Raw genomic sequence first — 16,891 nt, 5'->3', positions numbered from 1 at the left:
TGAAAACATCTGAAAACACAATAATTTGAGGTATCCATCCCCGTTTACCGCATGGATGTATTGTTTACCACTGCCTTGGTCCTTTCGGGTCCTTTCCTTGATCAACCAACATAGTTGGTTAATTGGAACAATTACGCTTAAAATAATGTTCATAGAATAGAGAATGTAATTAATATTAATTTTCCTCATTAATGATACATAATTTCACCACCCTGCAACCCATAAGCTATTAATCAGAATGTTCATTTTTGCCCGCGCATCACTAGTTTATGGTCTCCATCCACCCTGACCACAACGCCCTTACTGCCACCACGCTATTTCAATAGCAGACTCTACACGTATCTAGAAATGTTGATGTGCAATATATTTTGGTTGACAAATGTTGACATTCAACGTATCCATGGTTTGCAGAAATGTAAACTGCTGACATTTTATTCAGGTGACCACGCTGAAACGGGGGCATATTACTCTGTGGTCATGCCCAAAGCCAGCTCTCACTCCCACTCCACAGTTCAGCTGCTTCACCCTCAACGCTGTGTCAGTCCAGGCTGATTCCAGCCACACACACACGCACGCACACACGCACACACGCACGCACACACGCACGCACACACACGCACGCACGCACACACACACACGCACGCATACACACACATAACAAACATCCAAACGCTTGACAAACTGCAAGCTGCAAAAACCCCACCAAAAAATAAAAATAAAACCAAGTTCATAGAAGCATATTGCGTGAGATCCCCACTGCTAGTGCCAAAACAAGTCCTCAGGGTTACGATGTTCAGGTCAGAATACTGTCGAGATGCGGTGATGCAGCGATGGACCTGAAAGCCCCATCGCCCGCTCCTGTGGCGACCGCTGCACCATGTATGTCAGACGGATGGATGGAAGCTGCAGTTTATGAGTCGTGGAAAGGTTGGGAGGAGGGGGGAGGGGCTTCATGTTTAAAAATGCAGAACAACCAGTGGACCAGAAGGCACTTATACAGAAAGTCCCATGATCACAATGCCATGACACTCAAACATCTCATTCCTCTTGGATAAAACAACCAAACAGCATCACGATTCATAACATTTAAAAAAAATCTTTGTTTTAAAAAATATCGACAATTCATACCAACAGTCCCATAAAAACCTTGGTATCACGACCGCCGTTCATTTGAGTTCCCTCCGTTATTGCTCCTTGAGATCGGTTGCTCTCCACTCTTCCACCAGTCTCTACATCACCATCCATCGTTTCAGGAGTAAAACGGCGACCGCCCTTTCTCCGAACCGTGAAGCCTGCTGAGGCGGGCCACCTGCGCGGGGGACGGGGGCACGTCCTGCCGGTATGGCCCCTTGGACGGAAGCGGCGGTGGGGCCTGTCCCGGGGCGGGGCCCGGGGCCAGGGTGCGGTCCCTCGGGGCGTTGTAGGTGTTGCTGGTGGGGAGGGTCTGTCCCGGGGCGGGGCCCGGGGCCAGGGCGCGGTCCCTGGGGGGGTCGTAGGCGTTGCCATCGTGGGGAGCCTCCTGCATGGGAGGGAGCCTGGCCTTGCTGGCCTCTTGATCACGCCGCCGCTGCTCTTGCCTCAGCAGCTCCTGGGTCTCCAGCAGGACGCGGGCGTTGAAGCCCGTGGCTCCCAGGTAGCCGTTGCGGGAGCCCTGGTAGCTGGAGTAACGCGGGTTCTCCTTGGCCGTCTGGAAGCCCTCACCCGGTGGGTACACCTTGTCCCACGAGTCCTGGGACACCGTGCTGGGGTTCTTGCGAGCAGGCTGCCTGCACACACACAGAGACAGGTAAAAGAGGTCAATTGCACTGAAAGAGAGAGAGAAGAGGATACCATTTAGCTCAGAAATAATAGCTGCTTTTCCCCCTCTCGCAGCGGCTCTTGGGTCAGCGCGATTGAAGGGAAATTCAAAAGAAAACTGTGCTTCAGCTGAGAATGTGACAGTTTTGACATTTGGTGAGAAGTGGGGGTGGCGGTGGTGAGCGAGACTACTAAAAGCAGTGGTGGAGTGGAGCGCCAGCGTGATTACGCCAAATCATAAAGGCCACAACATGAAAGGGCCGGGAAACAAAAAGTGCCCACAGCACTATTACTTCCACACGCTAAACAAACACAAGAGTTAAAACCTCCCTGAGAAAAACAGCAGCTTTCATCCATTTAACTCCTTTTTGGAAAGAGGTAGACGGGCGCACTTACAGCGCAGACACGGTAATGGCAGCCTCACGGCGTTCTCTGACTTCCACACGCGTCCTCCATGTGCCTGCCAGCCCCCGTGATGACAGCACGGCCCGAGATACACACGCATATCACAAAGACGTACCACACAGACCCTTAAACCCCCCTCTCCTGAATGGGGGCCTGGAAAGCCATCATTGGGAACAGCACAGGTCTTTAGCTAACGTGTTAAGTCTGCTCCTCCATTATTAGGATCCATTAAGGCTGGCGTGCGATGGAAGGCCCGCCCGCCACACTGTCTTTCACGTCAGGGTGCAAAGAGAAATCCCATTCACACCTCGCTGACCCGCCGCTGCGCTTAAAAGGCTTTTGAGTTTACGAACACTAGACACGAGGAGGCTGCAGGGGCTAGCAGGGCCGGCCCGCCCTATATGCGAACTAAGCGGCTGCCTAGAGCCCCGGGAGTTGCCAGGGGCCCCCGCAAAAACAAAAAAAACAAAAAATCTTTCTTCTTTTTTTACATAGGCTATAATATTATAGGCTGTGTGTGGTAGTTTAACACATTCACTGCCAACAGTTTTTTTTTTACTGTAGGTAGCTTCTGCCAAGTTTTTTTTTTGAGGATTCTGGCTCATCTTTCAAGAGCCGAGGATTCTTTTCTGTTAGGATTTTGTGAACACAAAATATCTCAAAAGAACTAATAGAATGTGTGCTTTCTCTGTCTAAAAGAGTTAGTTTGTAGAGTTAGTAGTTATGTAGGCATTAGCAGTTGAATACAGCATGGTTTCAGCGTCTGAAAATGAAAGGTGAGAAAAATGCCTTTTTGTGAAATTCGATAGAACAGTCACTTTAACCATTTATTTTTGGCATCAGTAAGACATCAGACATCTAAACAATAGTTTTGAACAGTAATTTCCTGCATAACAGCAGGAAACCCCCCTCTCCTTCAAACTCCTCCCTCCGTGTGTGTTCTCCTCCCTCCGTGGCTGCAGCGGGCGGGTGTGTGACAAGCGAGTTTCTGTTGTCTGTGCTGCCTGGCTGCCCCTCGTCGGGCGAGTCTGGATGGGCTCGCTCGTTTCTTGGAGTTTCGGTTGAGAGCTTTGATGAAGCTTTTGCGATTCTGGGCTTTATGCTGCGTGTTTCAAAGTGTGTTCCACCCAGTCTATTTTTGGAACCCCCCACCGTTGTGCGCCACCGTTGTGCTCCAGCGCGAAAGCGTTTTCGCCAAACCATTCTACAGTATGAGAATGGCTTCCTCACGCTTTTCCCTGCAGTTTTGGCTCGGCTTTCAATAGTCTGGAGAGCACTGTCGCCACTTAGTGGGTCGTGGAATGGGTTGTACACGTTCGGTGGCTCTCATATTTTTATAGGAGATGTAAAAGGGTTAGATCAACGTCCCACCGTCAAAAAAGATTTTTTTTTTTTTGACGAGTTGACTCGCCATTGGCAGTCAACCGTTGGTTTCTGCTTGACGAGTTGACTCACCAACGGCAGTGAACGTGTTAAACATAGATTGACGTTTATTTATGTTTGTAGTTGAAACAAAAACATAAATACTGTAGGCTACATACAGTACAACACAAAAGGCTGTTATTTACCCTTTGTCACCACCTGGTGAGTAAATATATATGTAACTAAAACCATTAAAATTGACAACCGGTCCGCAACTTTTTTCCCCATGTATCTACCGGTCCTTGGCACAAAAAAGGTTGGGAACCCCTGGTTTAACTGACCTGGCAACCCCTATTGCTGCTGGGTTCTACACGCTTGCTTGACACTGATAGGGCTAGAAACGAGCGTCATCATTGTCACTTTTGTTTGTTTTGCCCCACCCCCAATCAACGGCGCGGGAAGCCCAGTGCGGTGGGTGCTGCAGCACCCCCTGGTGGCAAGAGATGGAATTTTCGAAATTGTTGAATTTGGCTCGAGTAACTGTGTTTCTGTGCATGAGTCTGTGCTGTGTAGTGGATATCTTCTCTATAGATGATCTTTGCTCAACGCAGTGGTTCTTGGGTAAAAAATAGGATCCACACAATGTGAAGCGTGCACAACAAGTTTTGTTTACTTAGCCTCACGTTGAAACTAGTGTTTACATAGCTGTGTTTACTTTGTTCACGGAGTCGGAGACACGCTTTGTGAAGAGAAAGAGATACAAGATGACAAGACTGAGGAAAAAAGAAAGAGGAGATGGGAGAAATAGCAGGTAGGCTATCACTGTCCCTGATTCCTGAGGGTAAATTGAGTAATGCTGCAGAGAAGAGGAGAATATACTGAATAATGACATCACAACAGTATAATTCTAATGTTAATTTAAAATTAAATATTCCTCTAAATATGGCTAAAAGTCCAAAAAACATCAAATTTTCTTCGCACCGGGAGTCCCTTCCTTACAGCACCCCCTACTTAAAAGTACTTCCAGCGTGGATGCCCCCAAACCCCCGCCCCTGGGAGGGGGCCCCTAATCTATATCCTGCTTAGGGCCCCCAGATGGACAGGGCCGGCCCTGGGGGCTAGACACGAGGAGGCTGCAGGGGCTAGCCACGAGGAGGCTGCAGGGGCTAGACATGAGGAAGCTGCAAGGGCTAGACACGAGGAGGCTGCAGGGGCTAGACACGAGGAGGCTGCAGGGGCTAGACACGAGGAGGCTGCAGAGGCTAGACACGAGGAGGCTGCAGGGGCTAGACACGAGGAGGCTGCAGGGGCTAGACACGAGGAGGCTGCAGAGGCTAGACACGAGGAAGCTGCAGAGGCTAGACACGAGGAGGCTGCAGGGGCTAGACACGAGGAGGCTGCAGGGGCTAGACACGAGGAGGCTGCAGGGGCTAGGCACGAGGAGGCTGCAGAGGCTAGACACGAGGAGGCTGCAGGGGCTAGACACGAGGAGGCTGCAGAGGCTAGACACGAGGAGGCTGCAGGGGCTAGACACGAGGAAGCTGCAGAGGCTAGACACGAGGAGGCTGCAGGGGCTAGACATGAGGAGGCTGCAGGGGCTAGACACGAGGAGGCTGCAGGGGCTAGACACGAGGAGGCTGCAGGGGCTAGACACGAGGAAGCTGCAGGGGCTAGACATGAGGAGGCTGCAGGGGCTAGACACGAGGAGGCTGCAGGGGCTAGACACGAGGAGGCTGCATAGGCTAGACACGAGGAAGCTGCAGGGGCTAGACACGAGGAAGCTGCAGGGGCTAGACATGAGGAGGCTGCAGGGGCTAGACACGAGGAGGCTGCAGAGGCTAGACACGAGGAGGCTGCAGGGGCTAGACACGAGGAGGCTGCAGAGGCTAGACACGAGGAAGCTGCAGGGGCTAGACACGAGGAAGCTGCAGGGGCTAGACACGAGGAAGCTGCAGGGGCTAGACATGAGGAGGCTGCAGGGGCTAGACACGAGGAGGCTGCAGGGGCTAGACACGGGGCACGGCATGCTTTTAGGGCCAGAATACATGTACGTTTCTTATGTTGACGACTGTCATTCCAGAGAGGCTGACAAGAACAACAAACAGAATAGGCGAGTCATTGTTCAAAGCGCTTGTATCTCAAACTATTTTCTTCTGTCTCAAATTGAGGCCTTAAAACAAGGTAAATTTCTCTTTTGTATGTATTCTACTTATCAATTAGACATGACTTTTGTCTGAGCCAAATGTCAGAAACATTGAATCTATAGGTTTCTCATGTTTCTGTGCATCTGCATTAATGAACAAAATGTAAATCACTGTTTTTTCTCCTCTTCTACCCGAGCCGTCCTCTCTCTCTCTCTCTCTCTCTCTCCCTCTGTCTCTCTCTCGTCAACCCGGTATTTTTCTAACAGTATCTCTATTCATAATTTGTGGGAGTCTTAAGGCAGAGTGTGTCTGCTCCATTTCTAATGAGAATCCCACATCTCCAGCATTACTAATGGAAGCCCTTGTGGTGGGGAGGGGGAAGAGTTGGAACACATGGTACTGCTATGTGTGTGTGTGTGTGTGTGTGTGTGTGTGTGTGTGTGTGCGTGTGCGTGCGTGCGTGCGTGTGCGTGTGCGCGTGCGTGTGCGCGTGCGCGTGCTTGTGAGGCTACACTTATGCATGCACGGGCAAAATGTGTGCACACGTGCGATGCAAAACTTGTTTTTTGTTCCAACATGTACAGTAAATGTGTGTATGAGGGGTAATTGGGCGGTGGGGCAGATGTAGGGACAGACTGCAGAGAGAGCCCCACCACATGCTGCAGGTCTGGGCCTCGCTGTCTGGGAGAGCCGCCATGCATTTTACACCCCAGACTTGGCCATCCCATGCGCCGCTCATGAGGGAGCGTGCTTGTTTAGAAACCGGAGACGTCCCGATTTCGTGAAAGGCAACGATCCGCATTTCCAGAATGCCCTTTTAGCTCATAAAACAGATAAGAGAAGAGGGGAGATTTAGTGTGGGGGGGAGAGTATGGCGATGATGAGAAGAGAGCAGAGATGGCATTGTTCCACAGGAATGTAATCGTGATTGATGCGTCGGAGAGGGGCGAGTGAGCCGGTTCTCTTATCACCTCTACTCCTGCGCCAGAATATGTCACAAAGTAGATTAGTTGCGTTTACGGGAGAGGGGAGGGGATGGGAAAACACACCACTGCCAGAGAGCGGGGTAAATTTAGAATGACAGAACATAACAAACAAAGCCAGGAAGTTGGCTTGGAGGAGAAATTTGTGGCCGCGGCCGGCGTGTTTCTGTAAAACAGCTGGGAAGAATCAGAGTTTATGAAAAGGAGGAGAGAGCACACACGCACACACAATGAGATGGCAAAAACTACAAAAGCGCGCACCAAGCTATAAAACGCACATTTCTATATTGTATAAATAAATAGTCTAAAAAGTTGGGATAATGTTTTCTTTGTTCGCGTGGAACTGGCTTGTTTTGGGTGAGGAATGGCGAGGCGTGAGAGTTTGGGAGAGCTACCGTCATTCCACTCTTGATCCTGGATAATCAGTGTTCTCTGCCTGTCACTGCTAATCCTGCTCCCACAACAAGCCTTCATTAGCGCTCCTCCGATCCTCGCATCGCAGACAGCGAGCTAAGCCCGGCCGCCATCAGACAGCGAGCTAAGCCCGGCCGCCATCAGACAGCGAGCTAAGCCCGGCCGCCATCAGACAGCGAGCTAAACCCGGCCGCCATCAGACAGCGAGCTAAACAGGCCGCCATGAGACAGCGAGCTAAACCCAGCCGCCATCAGACAGCGAGCTAAACCCGGCCGCCATCAGACAGCGAGCTAAGCCCGGCCACCATGAGACAGCGAGCTAAACCCAGCTGCCATCAGACAGCGAGCTAAACCCGGCCGCCATCAGACAGCGAGCTAAACCCGGCCGCCATCAGACAGCGAGTTAAGCCCGGCCGCCATCAGACAGCGAGCTAAGCCTGGCCGCCATCAGACAGCGAGCTAAACCAGGCCGCCATCATACCCGGCCGCCATCAGACAGCGAGCTAAGCCCGGCCGCCATCAGACAGCGAGCTAAGCCTGGCCGCCATCAGACAGCGAGCTAAACCAGGCCGCCATCATACCCGGCCGCCATCAGACAGCGAGCTAAGCCCGGCCGCCATCAGACAGCAAGCTAAACCAGGCCGCCATCAGACAGCAAGCTAAACCAGGCCGCCATCAGACAGCGAGCTAAGCCCGGCCGCCATCAGACAGCAAGCTAAGCCCGGCCGCCATCAGACAGCGAGCTAAACCAGGCCGCCATCAGACAGCAAGCTAAGCCCGGCCGCCATCAGACAGCGAGCTAAACCAGGCCGCCATCAGACACCAAGCTAAACCCGGCCGCCATCAGACAGCGAGCTAAGCCCGGCCGCCATCAGACAGCGAGCTAAACCCGGCCGCCATCAGATAACCAGCTACCGTGGCTGCTTCTGTTTTTTTTTCCAGAGGGCGAATGTCCCCTTTTCGGTTGTATGGTCGACTGCTCCGGCTTCTCCTTATGGAAGGAAAGGATGGGGTTTGGAAAAAGAGGCGGTTGGGGTTATTAATCTGATGATATAAGACTTTGAGTTCTGTGATGAGGGGACGCGTCCAAACCAAGCTGTAACAGGGGTCAAGGGTCAAGCCGGAGCTCAGAGACGCTATGAGATTATGGGAGGAATGCATATCAAAGGCAGTGCCTCGCCTGGGTGTTTTTTTGGCCGGACGGATGAACTCTCCCAAGAGAAGCAAATAACTGGGAAAGCGGGGGGAGTGGGGAAGCAACTGTCACATCACATAAGATGCCGGCAGACAACACCTATGAAGGGAATGTATAGATCCGTCTGAATTATACACTGCATATTGATTATGCGTCCATGTGGACCACAGATCCATAGCCATGGACAGGAACATGCTTCCATCGACCCGGCTGCGACTGTCAGAGGCGCGCGGAGCAAGGGAAGAAATGAACGGCATTTTGTGCCGGTTGAGATTGAAATCGCAGGACAGGAGAGTTTCTCTGGCCAACAAAATCACCAGAGTGTTCTGTCACTGTTTAACCTGGCAGCAAGATCGCCTAACGAACACAATATATGATCCTGTGAAAAGTTAAATAAATCAGACTTCACTCCAACATATTAAAACATAGTTCACAAACTCACACAAGCTCGTTTCCAGCATGGAAATATTGAACAGGGAGAGGAAATGAAGTTTATTATTTGTGACTTTGATTCTCTGCATCAGTCAGTCAAAGTATAGTATTAGTGCCTGTAGTGAAGATTGACTGTCTTGTTTAAGTATGTAGAGCTTAAAGTGCGGAAGGAAACTTTCCACCGGCAGTGGTCGGCTCTCCGATTTGCATCGACTACAGAGCGATTAATGAGGTTCAGAGAGGCTTGGTAAAGACACTTCACAGCCAGACGGCAGGAAATGCAAATACCGATAGCGAACTGGGCCGCACCTCAGGCCTCTAGATGGAAGATACGCTAAGCTTTATTGGCATCTCTCTGACACATATGCAAAAGAAGATGAGGAAGATGAAGAGCAGCAGTCGCCACTCTGAACTCGAGCGAAAGAGAAATCAAGAGAAATGTCCTTTCATAAACACGGCGCTGCCGCTGTTATTCCTTATTAGGCACTCTGAGGGAGGTACTGAGGGAGGTACTGAGGAAGGTACTGAGGGAGGTACTGAGGGAGGTACTGGGCCAGGCGGGGAGACAAAGTCACGACTTCCTCAGGGTCAACATTGACTTAATCAAGTCAAATATCAGTTTAAATAATTCCAAGCTATCGCATTAAATTATTGGATTCGCAGATTTTTATTTTTTTCCCACAAGAATCATTTGAAATGTCTGGAGATCAGTTGAAAGTGCTTTTGTGGTGATTTGCTTTGAGGGTATAGCTAAAGCGATATGCAGAAGAAGGCACAACAAAAAAAAGAAAAGAAAAAGAAGACAGTAAAAGGCACAAAGCCGGACAAAAATGAGAGATCGGAAATCAGAAAAAGTCAAATGAAGAGGTTGAGAAAGGGCAGGGAGGACGTGATAAGTCACAGCGAGAGAGGGCAGGGAGGGAAGGAGGGAGGGAGCAATAAAGAAAGGACAGAGTTTTCAGGAGGAGTGGTGTGTCTCACCGTGGCAGTGAGCTGTACTGTCTCTGAGCCTGCTGGAAGCCCTCTCTGTCCTCCTGCTGCTGCTTCTGGGCCTGAGTCTCCACTGCTACAGAATGGCGCCCACTCTGTGTCTCCGTCCCGTTGTTGGCCTGTAACACACACAGGCATGCACACACACAGTTAAGATACACACTGATACACACACACACACACACACACACACACACACACACACACACACACACACACACACACTACCACAGAGAAGGCATATACCAAAGATGGAAAATTTGATGAAAAGTTACACCTCTTTACTTCCAATTAGAGACGTAGGTTCCCTGTGAACCCAAGCATGTGTGCACAATAGACAGAAAAGACACACACACACACACACACACACACACACACACACACACACACACACACACACACACACACACACACACACACACACACACACACACACACACACACACACACACACACACACACACACACACACACACACACACACACAGAGGCTCCCAGGTGGCACAACAGTGTGAGGCCTGCTGTGAGTGTGGGCACTCCTCAGGGAGGAGGTCGTTAGCGGCTGAGATTTCATTATAATAATGGCACTGAACAGTGAACGATGCACCTGCACCAAGTGGAGGAAGAGTCATTGACGTCGTTAAAGCGCTAATCCACAAGTTGCTTGGTTCTGCACTACACTTCCCAGAGATCACCTGTCACTCAAACTGTCAATCAAATGTTCAGTCATGGCGGCTATCACTGCTCATGCTAACTACCCCGTTCTCCTTCAATTCCACCCAAACAAACTGCTTTGGCTGCTGCATGGAATGTCAAACCTGACACTGGGTGTGTAACAGCAAATGTACAAGCCTCCATGGGAGGAGCAAAAATAGACATTCATTAACATGAAAATGACACAGATTGTGTCTTTAACTCAGCTCATATGAGCGTCCTTGGACCCAGGTAAGCATCGCTACCGCTAGCATGCTGCAGATCTAAATGAACACCAATGATCACCATTACCAATCTCCATTCAGTCAGTGAATGGTGTGCGACCTTGACTACACACTTGTGCGTGTGCGTGTGCGTGTGTGTGTGTGTGTTTGTTGAGGGGTTGACATGGAGACATCGTCTCCCTCAGCACCAGTGTGCTGCTAACGAGCTGGCTGATTAAGGAACATGACAAGCCAATTAGACAGAGGAGAGCTGAGGAGGTGTCGCAAGAGTGGCTGGACGGGTGTCACTTTTCATACGCCTTGGAAAGTGTGGCAGGCAGGCAGGTTGGGGGTGGGGTGGGGTGGGGTGTATGGCTTGTGTGTGTATGTGTGAGAGAGTAGGGGGACATTTTTGTCGAAAAACCCGAATCCGTTTTCGCCAGCCAACTAGATTTTCTCCAAACAATCTGCTAAAGTGGTTGGTAGTGTGGAGACAGATTGTCCAGAATGTGGTTGGTTGGGTAATGTTACAGTGTGGGTGTGTGTGTGTGTGTGTGTGTTCAAGGTGTGTATGTGAAAGAGTGGTTGGATTGGGTGGTGGCGGTTGGGGGGGGGGGCGATGGGTGCTGTCAGTAAAAATGTCAACTCGGGAACATCTTGTGTTCTCTTAAATGGCTGCTTTCCCTCTCTCGCTCGGACAGCTGTAATAACATCGCAATTACATTTCGCTGCGCGTCCGCGCCAAGTCCCTTCCCCAACCCTCCGAGCCCTGAAAAACATAATACTATTACACGTGTGTCAAATGAATTGCCCTCATATGTTTTAAGGTTCCGCTGCAACAACACGTCTCTCTGCTTCAGCAAATGTTGAGCGCATAAACCAATATCAGATGGACTGGCGAGGGGCTGCGGAGAAAGGAGAAATTATTTTATTGGGGCCAAACGCGGCGGTGAGAAAATAATTAGTCACGCACACCCAAACTTTTGAACGCGATTCCGAACGGAAGCGGCGAGGAATCCGGAGGTATCCCAGCCACTTGGGTTTAAGGCCGACGGCTTGAGTCGGATGACGCCACGCCAAGAGAAATGCATGAGAAATAGGCAGGAGAGAAAATCAGTCAGCGTAATGGCATTATCCAGGGAAGGAGAATCAGATTATTCCATGTTAGCGCTGGAATACAATGCCATATAAAACATGACATTTGTTGAAATCGAATCAAAACGACGTCTGTGTTCGTTTTTATCCAATAATGTGAAAAATGATGTCAATACGGCACGCTTTTATCTCTCCCTCGTTTCCTCAGTCGTGTCACAGACAAAGCAGGGAGCAAAAAGAAAGGATTCTCCACCTGTTCAAACATAAGAAGAACATTCACAGACGCTGAGGAGGAGGGGGGCCGGGGGTATAATTATGAAAATTATTTGCAGCTATCAAAAAAAAAAAAGTGGGAAAACAGCTGGGAAGGAGTTGAGCTTTAGACCTTCAAAACATTGGAGCCGAGGCCTAATATACTTCTACATATCAAAGCAGGTTGCTGCGATGGCTCAGTCCCAGCATATGGCTTTACTCCCCTACGCTCCTTACAACGCAACGCTGTGTCTTTAGCCCGTCGCGCGGGGAATAGCTTCAAGAGGGCGAGCCGCACTGTACACAAACAGCCATGTGGAAGGCATTTAACCTGCTAACGTGCAGAACGACGCAGGGAGAAGCAGGAGAATGGGAGTCAAACACCACATCCTGACAAAAGCCCGGTTGGATAATGATTCACTCTTAAGTCCTCGCGCCGGACCAATTCCGCCAATTTATTAACAGCCGGCCCAGTACCATTCTGCGGGTAACTGGGGGTGTGTCGCGGCTCCGGGGGCTGGGATCCGGTCTCAGAGTGTGGTCCCGCCAATTCCTGGGTCCAGGAAACCAACAGGAATGGGAAGTCTGTTGAGTTATCTCCATATCACTTAAGACTTAAGTACTCTTGGGTACAAAACCCAGAGCAAAAATACTCCATCTTCCGCTAACGGTATCAGTGGTCCGATCGGTGTGTGAGGGAACAGTGCTGAAAAATACTCCTGTGCCCAAAAAGCACAGAGAAGACTAATAACACGTGGTTGCCTTTGTTGTCCTCTTCCCCCTCTATTCTCTCTATCTAATCTGTGAACAGCAACACAATACATACTGTAAGCAGCATGTGATAAACATCCTGGCTGTGTAGGCATGTGTGCGTCTGTGTACTTGTGTATGTGTTATCTAGCACACTCCGTCATGTGTTGTGTGAGTGGCTGCAGCCGGGGGCCCATACACTGTTATGGTACAGTTATAGAGCTATACTGTCTGGTACAGTTATAGAGCTATACTGTCTGGTACAGTTATAGAGCTATACTGTCTGGTACAGTTATAGAGCTATACTGTCTGGTACAGTTATAGAGCTATACTGTCTGGTACAGTTATAGAGCTATACTGTCTGGTACAGTTATAGAGCTATACTGTCTGGTACAGTTATAGAGCTATACTGTCTGGTACAGTTATAGAGCTATACTGTCTGGTACAGTTATAGAGCTATACTGTCTGGTACAGTTATAGAGCTATACTGTCTGGTACAGTTATAGAGCTATACTGTCTGGTACAGTTATAGAGCTATACTGTCTGGTACAGTTATAGAGCTATACTGTCTGGTACAGTTATAGAGCTATACTGTCTGGTACAGTTATAGAGCTATACTGTCTGGTACAGTTATAGAGCTATACTGTCTGGTACAGTTATAGAGCTATACTGTCTGGTACAGCAAGTCAAGTGACTGCCCGATAAAGCGGGTTACGCTTCGCATGATCGCCAGTGGTAAGTACCTGAAAGCTACACTCGAGTAAAAGCACAGATATCTTATCTTATCTTTGGGAGATGTTAAAGTCACCTATTAGAATATTATAAGTATCTAAAGTATGATATTTACCATACTTAAGTATCAAAAGTAATTGTCTGATATTAAATGTGTATTCAAAGTAAAAGCACAAGTAAATGCTGTTAGTAAAAAAGCAAGCAGTCGATCCTACATCTGACATGCCTGGGCTTGAGTGGAAAGCTTCTTCTTGTTGTGTTTTATAGTGGTTGGAAAACAACATATGCTTTACCACCTCCAAGGCTGTGCATCGTGATTAACGTAACTTGCAAGCTAGGAGCACTAATTCACCAAATCTGCTTGCTATACACGAAATTTCTTGTAGTAACGAGTAATGAAGATGCTTAGGGGAAATTAGTTTAGTAGCATCAGTATATCAGTATAAAAGTATACATTTTATTTTTTAGGAAAATGTATTTGTAAAAATTAAAGTTGACAAAAATATACTCAAGTAAAGTACAGATACTCCCAAAAAATACTTAAGTATCCTACTAATGAAGTGTTATTACTTCGTATCGTTACATTACACCACTGATGATCGCATAGGAAAGTGTGAGGAGCGCGCAATCGAATGCACAAACACAGACATACGAGCAACACACACAACACAAGCTAGGATAAGCACAAACGCTTGAATACACATCTTGCATCCTGGTAGGCGCAGATAAAGCGATAATAAAATAAGAGGAATTCCCATAAATGAGGGCTTTACAAGCTGCCGTTGGTTGTTTGATCCAAGACACCAGCATGGCGCTCACCATCTTCTGTGTGGTCAGGCTCCTTGGCCCTCCAAACCCACAGCGCAAACTGACTTTATTGCTGCAGACAAGAGAGTGAGAGAAAAGGCAACTCTCTGGAAAATACATAGCACTTTATGATGAACATCTGGAAATCCCCTCTCTTGCCGAGCAGCGGGGAGGGAGAGAGAAAACATGCCCAGTCTAATTGTGTGATTTGGCTGGGGGCTGCCTGATAGACAGCGGGCCTTGTGTTCTGATCATTGTTCCATTAGGGGGGAGCCGGGGTTCCAGGGCTGACCTCAACATTGTCACACCTCAGCCCGCAACACCCGAGACACAACCCGCAGGGATCAAACCCACGGGCCGGGATCAAACCCACGGCCCGGGAGCTCATCTCAACACTGAACTGCAAGTTTCTCTGAGTCATACCTCAAACAGCAACACACCTCACTGCTTAACTGATAAGTGATCTATGGCAAGTGCAGTGCAAAAACAGCACAGAAATGAGCGCCAAGCACCAGCGCTGTTGTCAAAATAGTGCCTGGGTGGTTCAGCGGCAGATTCCCTCGCTACCAACACGAGGGCCGCAAGTTCGCGGCCCGTGTTACCTCTGGCTTGGTCGGGCGTCCATGAAGTCACAATTGGCCGTGTCTGCGGGTAGGAAGCCAGTTTAGGGTACGTGTCCTGGTTGCTGCACTAGCACCTCCTCTGGTCAGTTTAGGGTACGTGTCCTGGTTGCTGCACTAGCACCTCCTCTGGTCAGTCGGGGTGCCTATTCAGACCGGAGGGGGACTGTGGGGAAGTGTAATCCTCCCACGCGTTACGTAACTTCCGGTGAAACGGCAGGACGTCAAATGGAGCGGCTGGCGACTGTTTCGGAGGAAGCATGTGAGAGTCGACACCAGGGTGGGAATTACACAGAGGCCTCCGTTGACCCTCCCTCTGGCCGTGATGCCCTGAGATCCCTAAGGCCACCTTGGCAGTGCCCTGCTACCAGCCTGCTACTGTCAGTTGCTTTAAGGCCACCTTGGCAGTGCCCTGCTACCAGCCTGCTACTGTCAGTTGCTTTAAGGCCACCTTGGCAGTGCCCTGCTACCAGCCTGCTACTGTCAGTTGCTTTAAAAGCGTCAGTGGTCTCAGTTTAATGTAGCCTGCCCTATGCAAAGGATGTGTCATTGACTCATTTTAACAGACATTCCAGAAAAATCGCTCTTCGCGATGTCAATAGAGCATTTGCCTTTGTGCCCTGACATGTGACCTTGTGCCCTAAAAAAAAATTGTGACGCCGAAGCCGAGATGGCCTTGCCCCTAAAATGAAGAAATTCCCACCCTGGACGACACCCTCCCCAGGTCAGCAGAGCGGGTGGAGGAACGACTGGGACAGCTTGGCAGGGGGAATTGGCGTATTACAATTGGGAGGAGGGGGGTGTTGCCAAGATAACAACCAAAAGCACCACTACTTTAATCCCTTTTCTAATGATCTGTGCTGATGCTGTCCTTTGCTGATATTTACAGCGTGGCCGTGGATACTTGTAGTGTCCACAGTATGGACATGTGCTCAAGCAAACCTGATGACTGTACAGTATAAATAGGACAACCCATTTCAAGTATGGAGGAGCGGATGACTTCCATTATGGGCTGTAATTCTGTGCAGGGATGACGTGCATCAAAGCGCAGTCGTGCGGCCCTCGGTGTGGTACGTATTGACCTGCATACTGTAGCGATTAGATTGCCTGAATGTTTTGAACGTGGAGGTCATAGAGGTCTCACTTAGGCCCCATGCTGGCTTGGCCAAACAGAACGGCCATTATACTCGTTCACATGCTACACCTCACACAACTCTTTAGAGATGGATACAGCACTGAAGGTAGACTGCGTGAGAAATCTACTGCTATGCTTGATGAAAACATTGACGCTAAACGTCAGGCTTTGGTGTCAGTCCTTTAGCATTAAAGAGAGCTTCATCCTACACTTACAGTTTTCTGCACTCCCCTAAAAAAACAGTGTTTTTTTAGATTGTGTCCAATATTGGCCATAAGCAACTCATTATCACTCATCCAATGGTACTTGACTCATAGTCCACTAGCTCATACTGCCAACACTCCCGATTTTAACAAAGTCTCTCTATTTTTAACCCTTTCTCCCTCTGTGCTCCCATCCTCCAGAGTGACGTTTTTGGTATCAAACTAGATGAGCTAAGTCCTAAGGCATCCATTGGTACTGACCATGTCATGCTAGCTGGGGGCTAAATAATGCTCCAAAGTTAGGCTACATTTTGGCGAGGGGAAAACTATTTTCAAAGGGGTCCCTTGACCTCTCACCTCAAGATATCTGAATGAAAATGGGTACAAGTCTCCCCTTTACAGATAAGGTAGCATTTTCCTATAGGGTAGTGCAAGCACTTTTTGACCATGCAGCATAAATCGACAGAACACGGATCACATCACTGACAGAGTTTCGATGGACCTGACGGATACACTCCTGTGGGGGTGGGGTGCATTTGGCGATACCCCAGAAAATCTTCCTCCTTTTCACAGCCTAATGTTGGCAGATATGCACTATACACATAGTACACATGTGAACGGAAGTATGCAGTGCTCTTGTTTTGTAGTGGTCAAATCT

General features: G+C 49.2%; 1 protein-coding gene across 4 annotated transcripts in view; it reads right to left on the bottom strand.

The window, feature by feature from the left end:
• The window catches only part of LOC310772487 (partitioning defective 3 homolog), a 660,426-nt gene that overhangs the window by 445 nt on the left and 643,090 nt on the right, over nt 1-16,891 (bottom strand). For all 4 annotated transcript variants that reach the window (XM_083632305.1, XM_083632307.1, XM_083632306.1 and 1 more), the window contains exons 23-24: nt 9,714-9,841; nt 1-1,766 (exon numbers count right to left, since the gene is read on the bottom strand). The exon at nt 1-1,766 is cut by the window's left edge and continues 445 nt beyond it. In XM_083632305.1, coding sequence (XP_083488431.1) covers nt 1,250-1,766; nt 9,714-9,841 — 645 coding nt within the window. In that variant the 3' untranslated portion in view covers nt 1-1,249. The remainder of the gene's footprint in view (nt 1,767-9,713; nt 9,842-16,891) is intronic.

Source organism: Poromitra crassiceps, assembly GCF_964638095.1.
Source record: "Poromitra crassiceps genome assembly, chromosome: 2".
Lineage (NCBI taxonomy): Eukaryota > Metazoa > Chordata > Actinopteri > Beryciformes > Melamphaidae > Poromitra > Poromitra crassiceps.
The sequence above is the reverse complement of the archived record's forward strand: the minus strand, read 5'-3'. Positions and strand labels throughout refer to the sequence as shown.